Source organism: Notamacropus eugenii, chromosome 7 (genome assembly GCF_028372415.1).
Source record: "Notamacropus eugenii isolate mMacEug1 chromosome 7, mMacEug1.pri_v2, whole genome shotgun sequence".
Classification (NCBI taxonomy): Eukaryota; Metazoa; Chordata; class Mammalia; order Diprotodontia; family Macropodidae; genus Notamacropus; species Notamacropus eugenii.
The window spans coordinates 1,437,852-1,450,173 of record NC_092878.1 but is presented as its reverse complement, the minus strand read 5'-3'; the positions used below and the strand labels follow the sequence as shown (position 1 = coordinate 1,450,173).

The 12,322-nt window shown below is 34.8% G+C and overlaps 1 protein-coding gene across 5 annotated transcripts in view; it reads right to left on the bottom strand.

Annotated features, from left to right (window-relative positions):
* Positions 1-12,322, bottom strand: part of DMXL2 (Dmx like 2) — a 145,750-nt gene that overhangs the window by 97,428 nt on the left and 36,000 nt on the right. For 4 of the 5 annotated variants that reach the window (XM_072622890.1, XM_072622888.1, XM_072622884.1 and 1 more), the window contains exons 5-8: positions 11,963-12,110; positions 11,237-11,303; positions 5,120-5,295; positions 2,360-2,543 (exon numbers count right to left, since the gene is read on the bottom strand). In XM_072622890.1, coding sequence (XP_072478991.1) covers positions 2,360-2,543; positions 5,120-5,295; positions 11,237-11,303; positions 11,963-12,110 — 575 coding nt within the window. Of the gene's footprint in view, positions 1-2,359; positions 2,544-5,119; positions 5,296-10,264; positions 10,331-11,236; positions 11,304-11,962; positions 12,111-12,322 lie in introns of those variants that run through there. The other variant, XM_072622886.1, reaches the window with a different exon arrangement.

Below are 12,322 nucleotides of genomic sequence, written 5' to 3'. Positions count from 1 at the left end.
TTTTTCCTTTTGTTCTGTTTCTTCTTTCACAACATGAGTAATGTGGGAATATGTTTAACATGATTGCACATGTATAACCTGTATCAGATTGCTTGCCCTCTTGGGAGATGGGAAGAGAGAGAGAAAAAAAAATTGGAACTCAAAATCTTATAAAAAAGGAATGCTGAAAATTATCTTTACCTGTAATTGGAAAAAATAAAATACTACTTGCAAAAATAAAATAAAATACTGCTAGGAATTATCTGAAGGTTTTTCTAGTCTGAGGATTCAGGTGAAAACTGACCTATTTCAATTCTGCTTTATGATGTCAGTGAAAAACAGTTATAACCAAAAAAATACTTCAAAATAAACACATTCACATATATTTACTTTCTGGAAAGAAGGCAAACTAAACAAGGTAAAGGTAGGGTAGATTTCTACCAAGTTTTCAAATGTCTCTCTTCACAGCAATTCTTGGCTATCCATGAAGAAAAATGAGGCAGAAGACATGTAAAAAGCATTAAATAGTGCTAGAGCTAAACAACGAAATTTTACAGTTTGGATATATACAAAACACACACTCCCTCTCCCACCTCTTTGCCCTGAGCTGGTCTCTCTGTTCTTTCTTTATCTGGTACCTAAAATGGATGATGCAATTAATCTCCAGTGAATGTGTAAACGATTTACAGGTGTTTATTAACAATTAGCTTAACAATTCCAATGAAGTGCCAAGGACCTCCAATAAATGTATAACAGAATCTTATTAGTCATATCTGCTTTCAAATATGAGTAATGACATTTAAAAATATATGCCATCCAAAAAGTAATGTCTAAAAATTGAGCAATAGTACTTATAAGCATGACAAAACAAGGTAAGTAAGTAGTATCATATAAAGGCAGAATAATATATCTTAAGAACACTTTAATTTCTTTCAAATAAAAGTAATGAATTTTAAAATTTGCTTTCTTTACAGGACAATTGAATCTATGCATTTACTTTTGTCATCAGCAGAAAAACAGCTAACATTCTGTTAATATGTGAATTCCTAACACTTCACCACATCTAAAGTTCAGTAATGGCAGATGTAATAAAGTTGGCCCACAGGCCAACTTAAAGTAATATCAATCGTCAAAGCCAGATTAAGCTAGGTTTAACATATTTTTAATGCAGGATGTTCTATATTAATAGCTAATTCTTTGATAATTGTTACAAGTTAACTGTCAAACTAGAACACCTAATTAATCTCAACATCCCATTCCCCAATCCTAGTGGATAACAGAGTACAATGAGCTATAATTAAATTAAACTAAACCATAATGAAACCTTATTGCTCAATCACCAACACAGCAGCTCTGTTCTCATGCATTTGTCATAAGTTAGAAAACATAGCTGATTTATAAAAAAAATAGTAAACCATGGAAATGTTAAAAGTAGTCCTCAAAAGTGGACTAAACATGTTAATGTCTCCTTTAGGATGAAAAACTAAAATACAAAGTTTCAGTTCCCAAATCCTTGAAACAATAAGAAAGGAATTTTATTTTCATAAATCATACTATTTTTAAAATGACCCGAATTTCAGAAACACATTTACATCTTATTCTTAAAAACAATTTATAACTATGAGCGTTTTAAATCTAAGAGACAAAGTCATAGAATTTAAATTGTGATTAAAAACAAAGATCTGTGATTTTGCTGGTGTGAGTATTCCCTCTACCAACAAAAACAGCAACCACTCTATGATTTATCAAATGATCTTTGAAGAATGCAGTGTCAAAAAGTTCATCACTCTCTAGTCAATGGCTACGGTCTCTCCAAACTTAGCAGGGCTGTTCCTCAGATGAAAGAAATACAGCCGATCAGTAGAAAGTAGAAGCCTTTCCAAATGGTAGGACCTTCCAGGCTTAGGCTTTCCTGGTACAGCCTCCAAGACCTAAAGACCACCTCCATGATACAAGACATCAGAGCAGTGTTATATAATTATATTTTCCCCACAATGATTCAGCGAGATAGATGTCTATATATACACCCATTTTATAGATGAAGAAACTAACGTTCGGAGAGTTATATGACTTATCCCACGCACAAAGCAAACAAACAATGGAAGTGTACTACATATTTAATCTATGTTTCAGAGTGATGTGTGAGTCCTTGTATTGCTAATAAGCACTCTTTAGTCAACAAGTCAAGAATATGCAAAAGAAGGGGATGTGCTCTTAGAGGAAAGAAAAAGATTCAAGTCCATGACTGCTTTAATTTTATACATACCAGGTCCTGTATACACCGTTGTTAGTGAGCTTCTGGTCAGATCATTATATCCCTATTAAACAGTGTACACACACACAACGTTAAGTATTGAGGTCAACATAAACATCACAGTACCTCAAGAGCATGTTGGATTCTGTCTTTCTGTCTTCCAGAATGAGAAAGATTGCTGCCAATGCTGGAAGTGCTCGTCTCACAAATCTGTTCACCCAGAAGACAGTCTTCTGGTAATAAGGTCTCTGCCCACAGACGGCAGATGCCATCCTGGCATGAGGTTAATAATACATTACAAACAGAACCCCTGAAGACAAAGAGAAATAGACCAGGATTACCATATACAGAGATTGTGTGTGTGTGTGTGTGTGTGTGTGTGTGTGTGTGTGTGTCCTAACTCTCCTCAGTTTAGTCATTGTTAGTTAAATACCTAATGTGCTACCCTTCACTTACAAATGCAATAACACTACCAGAAAAGAGGTTTTTTTCAGCCATGGTGATGAATTTACACTGATTCATTCAGGTTCTTTCACCCCCATTCTCTCTTGTGAAGATAATAACACATACCTCTATAAAGACAGGAGGACAAGTTTGGGGATACAAACAGAGTTAAGTTAACTGGCCATTTAAGAAAGAATAATCCAGGTAGGAAGGTCCTCTTGTCACAGTCAATTTCAACTTCTGACTATCCCAAGATAATCCAAGACAAGGCTTTCAACCTTTGTCATTCCACTGAAACTGTTCTCTGAAAAATTAAAAATGATCCCATAGCTGCCAAATCCAATGGCCTTTTTCTTCATTCTCCTTGACTTCCCTGCAGCCTCTGACACTGCTAATTGCTGTCTCCTTGATACCCTCTTCTCTCCAGGTTTATTCTAGGGTCTTTCTAGGATCACTCTTTCCTAGTTCTCCTCCTACCTCTCTGGTGACACCTTTGCTGGAACCTCCTTCAGATCATGTTAACTTACTAGGTATCCCTCAGGGTTCTGTCCTGAGGCCTCTTCTCTTCTCTCTCCATACTTCACTTATTGATTTCATCATTTCCTATGGACTGCATTACAACTCTGTGTTGATGATTGTTAAGCCTCCCTTTTCTGTCTCAAACTCTCTGCTGACCTCCATCTTACAATTTCAATTAACTCCCAGACATCTGGAACTGGATGTCCAGTAGACACCTTAAACTCAACATGTCCAAAATGGAACTCATTATCTTTCCTCCTAAGCCTTCCCCTACTTCCTCCCTTCCTTATTACTGCCGAGGTTTGTAAGTGAGAAATCATCTTAGATTCCTCACTCTCTCTCACCAAATTCAAGATGTTGCCAAGGTCTATTGACTTCACCTTTGCAAGATCCCTCACACCTTCTCTCCTCCAACATTGCCACCACTGTACTGTAGAGCCTCATTACCTCACACCTGGATGATAACAATAGTATGAAGGTGGGTGTTTCTCTACCCTAATCTGTCCTCCATTTATCCATTAAAGTAATTTTCCTAAAGCACATGGCACCTTCCACAACAAACTCCAATTGCTTCCTATTGCCTCCAGGAGCAAATACCAAATGGTCTGTGTGCCATTCAAAGTGCTTCATAACCTAGCCCATTCCAACCTTTCCAGTCTTCTTACACCTGACCTACATACTTCAATCTAGCAGCACTAGCTCCCTGCCTCTGTCTCTTGGCTCTGACTATCCCTCAAGCCTGGAACAATCTCCCCTCCTCTACTCTGAGTACTGGCCTCTTCAGCTTCCTTTAAATCCCAATTACAATCCCACCTTCTACAGGAAGCATTCCCTAGCCTCTCTTAATTCCAGTACCTTCCCCCAGTTAATTAGCTCCTATTTAGCCTATACATATAGCTTGCTTTGTACATATTTGTTTGCATGTGGTAAGTTCCTCGAGGGTGGAGACTGTATTTTACCTCTTTTTGTATTTCTGGTGCTTAGCTCAGTGACTGACATATTGTATGTACTTAACAAATATTGATTGACTGATTTCACCCATCAACCCCAAACCCAGATTCAACCTAGACATTAGAAAATATCTAGTGCCACCACCTAACCATAAATCAAGAAAGTCAAGTAAGATAGTCCCTAGAGCACAACTATGGACATCAAATAAAACTAGGAGGTTCTCCTGTTCTGGGAAATGGCAAATGAAAGTGCTTTTTTCATGCTGCCCTAACACTCCTCTAAGTCATTTCACTACTTTATGAAAAGAAAATATTTTCCCACTCCAAAAAGTTTTTGAATAAAACCTGACACAATTTACAAAAAAAATAATTAGCAAATATACTTTCAATTCAGAAACATGCTGTTAATTTCATATTCGAAAACCAATGAAAAATAAGTAGAAAATCAAGTCTCCTGACATCTGGTTTTTCGGTTTTTTTTTTTCACCATACCCTTTTTGTTTGGATTCTCAAAATGGAGCCCTCCTCTTCTCTGCCTAATTTTCTGTGCTGCTAATTAATTTTCATTCACATAATTTATGCCCTTTTTCTTATCATTTGCACTAATTTCTCAAGAATGGTTGGTGAAAAGGTTCCCAGATAAACTTTTAAGGCATATGTTAGCTGCTCCTTAAAAATCCTTATGGTATTCTTAAGCAAGTTTAACTAATACCTTTAAAAATATCAGACCAGCAGAATAATCTCTTCTTTTGAAAAGATCCTATAACTTATCTAGGATAAGAAAGTACATGATGAATACTTTTCCCTATTCCTCTGTATTTATTCAATGCTTTATTACTGTTGCTAGCCTTATATATCACACTCACTTCTCATAATTTGTGCTTTCCTGTTATTTAAAACTTTACCCTTCAAGGTCCTAGAGAAAAGAGAAGTCACCATTTCTTTTACATTCAAAAGTAAACAGTCTTCTAACCTGGGCATGAATTTGCTAGTGTTACGCCATGAAAAACCTGTCACAGCTCGAGGATGTGCCAAATAAACAAAGGAAAAGTTAGTAAATGTCTGTCTTTTTTTCAATTCTTGATGTTCTTGAGGTATAATAGACTTCCAACCAGTCATAGGATACCAAACTTTCAAAAGACAATCATCCTGCAGAAAAAGACAAACCAATATAAAATTTAACATTTTTATTGTTGATCAGTCATTTCAGTCATGTCTTATTCTTTGTAACCCTATTGGGAGTTCCTGGCAAAGATACCAGAATGGTCTGCCATATCTTTCTCCAAAATGTGCATATGCACAAATCAGAAATCTGCTAGTAAAGCAGAATACTTAAAAATTAACTGAATAAGACTATGTGATCTACATAGTATAAACAAACAGATCTAAGAAGACTCTAAAAGGTTGGAAGAACCCTACAAGCAAATACGGGGCTTGAAGAATTCTCAGAGGAAGAGCCCATATGTTGCAACACTGAGGTTGCAAAACACTATTAGATTACTCTGAACTCCTTCTAACCCATTACTCTCTGTTAAAAAAAAAATTATACATAACTATTTGCTAAGATTAATGTTTTGCCACTTCTAGTTTTTCAAGGAATGAGGAGGGAAAAAGTTATCTAAGCGAAGAATAAATTTAAGAAAACGATAAACATACAAGTTTAAGACAGACAACTGAAGAGACAAACGTATATGTTTAAGCTTAGGGAAACAGATAAGATATGCAAATATGAAAGACCAAGATTTAGGGTGAAGACAAATGTTGAACTAGGGTATGTCTCATGGGGCAAAAAAAAAATACAGACACACACACACACATAAAATTTAAAAATCTTCTCCCAAGACTCCCTTGTTTCAAGGACCAAAATAAATCTGAAACGCAAAGAAAATAATCCTAAAATACCAAGTTAAAAAAACCAGTCCTTAAAAGCAAATCTAATCAAAGTACTTAATGAACTGTGGTTTTTAAAGTCATGAAAGAAGAAGCTATGAGTTTGAGTCATGTGTAATTTTAGTGAAGGATATTTTATCATCTGAAACACAGGCAGAAAATACCTCTTGGCTACAGATCACAATAGTACCATCTGCTGTAATCAGACCATCTTGGTTCCTCTAACATAAGCAGAGCAGAGGCAGACTGTGCAAGAAACCAGTCCAACACTCCAGAGTTGATTTTCAGTTCTTTCTTAACCAACAAGATCTTAATTAATTCAAGATCTTCAGTCCCACAATATGCTTGCTCAACTCTCAAAGTATCTCTATTCATCCTCAAACTGCTAAGGGATCCCCACTATTGATAATAATGGAGCAAGAATAGCTCTCTGAAGCCCCAAGAAATTAATTCAGAAGCAGTATATTCAATAAAAAATCATTTACTGCACAACTGTATATGCCCACACAGCACTACAGTAAGAGATTACAGTCCCTGAATTCAACAAGAATATAATGTACGTGCAGTCAGTAAGATTTATAGAAATAAAACAATAAAAAGACACAATTCTCCCACCTCACCAAGGGACAGATTTGACTTTAAGTTTTTAAAGGCCATCCTAATGCAAGTTCTTTAAGGATCAACCAAGCTGTACATACTTTGAATGTGGTCCCAATAGATTCTATCTATCATGGAAGGGATCATCAATCAGTTAGTCAATAAACATTTATTAAGCCTATTACATGCCACTTCAAAGCATAAAGATCGTAAATCACTTAACCATGGCCATCCATGAAGGAAATGAAATTTACAAATAGTTTTCAGTCTCCTGTGACCCCTTTCACCCTATTATATATCCATACTCTGGTAAGCTAACAGAAAATAAGGAAAGAGGGTACTCAGAATCATAGATTTGTTTAATCCTACAGGAGTAGGCAAATAACATCATAATGAAATTCTTAGTATAACAACGCCAGAAGACAACAATCAGTTGTAGAAAAATAGGCAGAGGAACAGAAGAACAGTTTATATTGTCTAAGGAGACACAGAGAGGAAAAGTACTTAATAGAACTGACAATCTTGTGTCCAAAGGGAAAAAAAATATATCAATAGGGCACTGGGTCACATTCTTGAAGTTTCTGAAAAGCATACACAAAAAGATCACATCACTGTGAAAATTATAGCAATTCTTCAGCTTTCCTACTTCTACAAAGATGGCAGAGTAAAAAGTCAAAAGGGATCCTTGATTCTAGCATCCCTTTCAAACTCAGCATCAGAACAAGTTGCATATAATAAAGATCCAGTTTCATAGATAATCAGAAATATTCATGTTTGTTGATGCAACTATCAAATTTACAAGGTTTTTTTGGTGGTGGTGGTTCTGTTACCCAGGGCACTGATTTGTAAATGATTGTAAATGATTTACAAGACTTGAATTCAGATATCTATCTCCATGGCCAGCAGCTACTTAGAAATTCATTGTATATATTATATATTATAATTATATGCAATATGTCCTCTTATCAGTAAGGTCCATGAGATTGTCTTAACCAAATTTTCATATTTATCCTCAATGTCTAAGTGGATACTTGTGCATAGCAGGTGATTAATAAAAGTGTTTCTTCAATGAAAAAATAGAAAAGAAAAAATAAATCACAATTAGTTTTCAAAAGAAAACTGGGTTTAGAAAAAAAATGCTCAAAAAAAAGAATTTTAACAAGATTTTTTAAAATTATAGATTTTAAAAAACTAAGTAAAAACACCAAAAGAAAAACTGATTCAAAAATACCAAGACCTCAAAGTGAAACTAAAATTTACTCACCAATATTATGACTAATAAACACATTGGAGGAATTATGGGAGAAATAAAATTAGGAAAGTTTCAAGAGATGAAATAAAGAAGGAACTAAATACAAAAGAAGAAATATCTGAACAAAAATGAAAATAAAACATCATGATTTATCCACAAAAAAATACAACCAAAACAGAAAACTTAGCTGAAAAAAATAATTTCCGTGAAGGACAAAAAGGCAGAAAAAATTGGAAGAAGCAAAATATATCCAGGAATTACAAACCAGAAAAAAAGCTCTAGTATCTATGCTAATGAAGAAGACAGACTTGAAGAACAAAGTGAGATGAGAAATTTTTAAACTGGGCAACCAGACAGAACTGTCAAGAAAAGAATGTAATCTAATACCAGGAAATGATAAGAAAATTTTTCAGAAACATTGAAAAAGAGGGACAGATTACAAACTGACACTATTCATGACACCAAAATACAGGTAAGCCTCAGATTCAACACTGCCAGTCACTTTATCTTCCAGATTTAACACTATAATGACAAGGAAATAACATTAGTCAACAACAATTTTTAAAACTCAAATTACACAAAGTTTTCTACAACAAAGCAGAAATGAGAGCAGTAGTTAGTATTATACTAGTAGTAGTTAGTATTATACCAAAAATATTACATTATTTATCATCTCAAAAGATGAAAACCAACAAAATTAAATATTCTTTTACAAGAACACATTTTGATGAGTGCTTTGTAATATAGTTTGTAATAGTAAAGTGGTTCTCCTAGGCCCTCTCCCTTTCTACTTTTTAAAATTATTTCCTTTTAAATCCTTCACTTTGTGTTCCTGTGCATAAATTTAGGTATTATTTTTCTAGCTCTGTAAAGTAACCCTTTCGCAATTTGACTGATAAAACATTGAATAATTTAAGCAGTATTGTCATTTTTATTACATTGGCTCAGCCTATCCATGAGTAACTAATATTTCTCCAATTATTTAGGACTATTCTTTTATTTCTATAAAGAATCTTTTGCAGTTGTATTCTTACAAATCTTATGTGGTCCCATTGAGTAGGCTCCCAGGGACTTTATACATTCTGTAGTTATTTCGAATGGAATTTCTGTTTCTGTCTCTTCCTGTCAGAGTTTTGGGTGTGTGTGTGTGTGTGTGTGTGTGTGTGTGTGTGTGTGTGTGTGTGTGTGTGTGTGTGTGTGTGTGTGTCTATGTGTGTGTGTGTGTCTGTGTGTGTGTGTGTGTCTGTGTGTGTCTGTGTCTGTGTGTCTGTGTGTGTGTGTGTCTCTGTGTGTGTGTGTCTGTGTGTGTGTGTCTCTGTGTGTGTGTGTCTCTGTGTGTGTGTGTGTCTGTGTGTGTGTGTGTGTGTGTGTGTGTGTGTGAATATAGAGAAATGCTGATGATTTCTGTAGAGTTATTTTATGCCCTACAACTTTGCTGAAGTTACTGTTTCAATCATATTTTACTTTAGGGTTGTCTTAAATAAACTATCACCTTATCTGAAAAGAAGTGTTAATTTTGTTTTCCCTTTACATAAACCTACTCCTTCAATTGTTAAGAAAAGCTTATGGCCATCACTAGCATTTCTAATAAGTAAAAGTGGTGACAATGGATAGCCTTCCTTTTCCCTGATCTTACTGGCAAGTACTCTAGTACCCACTGCATATAATGCAGGCTCTTGGTTTCAGAAGCTACTACTTATTATATTAAGGCAAGAACCTTTTATTCCTATGCTTTTTAGCATTCTTACTAGAAATGGGTATTGTATTTTAACAAAAGCTTTTTTTGTATGTATATTGATGTAATTTTTACTTTCTTACTATTAATTTAGTGTACTATGATCAGTTTTTCTTATATCAAACCAACCTTACATCTTAGTATTAAGCCAACCTGGTCAGAGTGTATCATCTTTCTGTTAAACTGCTATAGTCTCTTTGCTAATTTGTTTAAAACTGTTACATCAGTGCTTATTCCACACACTGATTTAGTTTTCTTTCTCTGTTTTGACTTTCCTTGGTTTACGTATCAAGACCACATTTCTATGACAGAAGAAATGTAGTAGGACACCATTTTTTCCATTTGTGTAAACAGTTAATAAAAAACTGAAATTATAAAATACTTTTAAAGAAGTATTTGGACCTCTTATCACTTTCCCTAAAGCTCTATATGTAATTAGGTACCAAAATATAATATTTCAGTTGATACAGAAAATCAATTTTTGGACTCATATACCCACACTGAGGATTTAGCTCACTTGGGGTTCTATGTAAAGTTCCCAGCACAAATGGTATAAATTACTGGATATGGAAACAGATTTCTAGTAATACACTAATAAGGCATTCCTAGAGAAACACTCCAGACGTAGTTCTTAGTGATCATACCATATTAGCATTCTTTTCCCTGCCACCTTCATCTTCATCTACTTGCAGCTCCTTCAGTCATTACTGCTGTGAAGATCTGTTAAGTCAATATTTATTAAACTTCAACTATGTTGTTTGAGAATCAGGGTGGATAGACTAAACAAACAGGTTAATCTTAGATTCTCAGTTTTATTTCCATTTAAACAAATCAGAATTTTGTACTTATCCAAATTTCTAATCAATGTATGTGATGTGGATACAGCATACAGTACCCTAGGGGTTAAAGAGAATATTAAAAGCTGCTTTTCTAGTACTTTGTGAGGCCCGGGGGGGGCCTCATTCTGTAGCACATCCTAAAGTCCTTTTGTCCTTATCCTGAAATACTGTAAAACTTCTCCATATCTTGTACCATAAAATTCTTCTGTCTTCTTTATCTTCTTCTGTCTCCCTTATCCTGGACCTCCTTGTCTTGAGCTACCATAAAACCGCACCCTCACCTGGAACATCCAGAGGCTTTATGACTTTCTGTCAGAATTTTGATATATAAGCCTAGCTCCCCCAAATACCAATTGCCTCAATTAGCTTTATTGCTTAAAAGTCCATGTGCTTTCACATCCATACAAGTTCCTGGTGGCCAAAGAGAATGTCTAAGTGAATTCTTTCACACCTGGAATATGACCTCAATATATGGACATGGCTAAAAGAGAAAAATAGTCTATATACCAGCTCTTCCTAGCCATTTTTTTTACTGATTTTTCAAAATGACCAACCGCTAAAAGTAAAAATCACTTAAAAGAATAAAGTCAGGCACACTATACCCTAAAATCCAAGTATCATTATTGGGGGAGGAGGGGTAAAGACAACAGTAAAGGATGACCACGGACAAGGAAAAGCAAAGCACTTAGAATTCTTACACATGCTTTTGTCTGTCAATTAGGAAATTCTTACAGTTTTAACATTTTCATGTTTCCTTTAGTTTTGTTTTTATCTTACCTTTCCAGCTGTAGCAAAATATTCACCATCAGGGGACCATTCCATCAAATGTACAGACACTGAAGTCCTAAGAAATGAAGATAAAGTATTTTTACATACACATATGATCCAAAACAGTGTTTTACAGTTGCATAGTATTTCATTTTTCACTTCTCTTAAAGTGATTTTTTTATAAAAATATTTCTTAAAATAAAGCAATAATGAAAATTTAACTCTACCTATCAAGAAGCAAACATCATGCTTACATAGAAAAGCTCCACTCAGATCTCACAACCACTGAAACCTATCAAGAACTGACCTAATAATCTCTCCCTAACCTGGTCCCATTCTTGACTTTCTCATTACTGTCAATAGCCCTGAAACCATCCCAACACCTCATGATTAAAACTAGACTCACATAACCCCATCTATTAATAAAAACTATAGAGAGGCCTCCCACTGCCCAGCTAAGTACTAGGGATACTGATATCATTAGCTATAAAGAACAATCAAGTACAGCATAGATTGAAAGATTATATTATATATGGTTTCTTCTTCCAGAAATGGTACACTGTGAATTAACATGTCTAAATGAAATGCAGCACAGAATTACAAAAGTCACATTAAGGAGAACATCTCTATTAAGAAACATCAATAAACTCATGAATCCACTGTTAAATCCCAGAATCTCAGTAGAAACCTTGGTTATTTAGTCCAATCACACAGGAAGCAGAATTGGTAACTTACCTGCATTGCCAGATGCACTTCCAATCATTTAAAACAGGAGGAATTTTATTTTCTTTGACCTGATCAATTTCCTCTTCTTCTTCTAGAATGTCACTCTCTGGAGGAGCCCATAACTGTACCAAATCAGTTGCTGTTAGCAATCTGTTACCTTAAAATTGAAAAGTTATTTAATGAATATACAATGTGATTACATGCTGACATACCTTCCTTTTAGGAAAAAAAAAAAAAGGAGAGTACACTAGGAAAAAAAGACACTATTCTGGAAGTCATTTTGTTACTCCAACCAAGAAAAATACATTTTGATTATAATTAACACTAGGAAATTAGTTGAGGCGGTATTATCTGTGGCAGGAAGTTTTT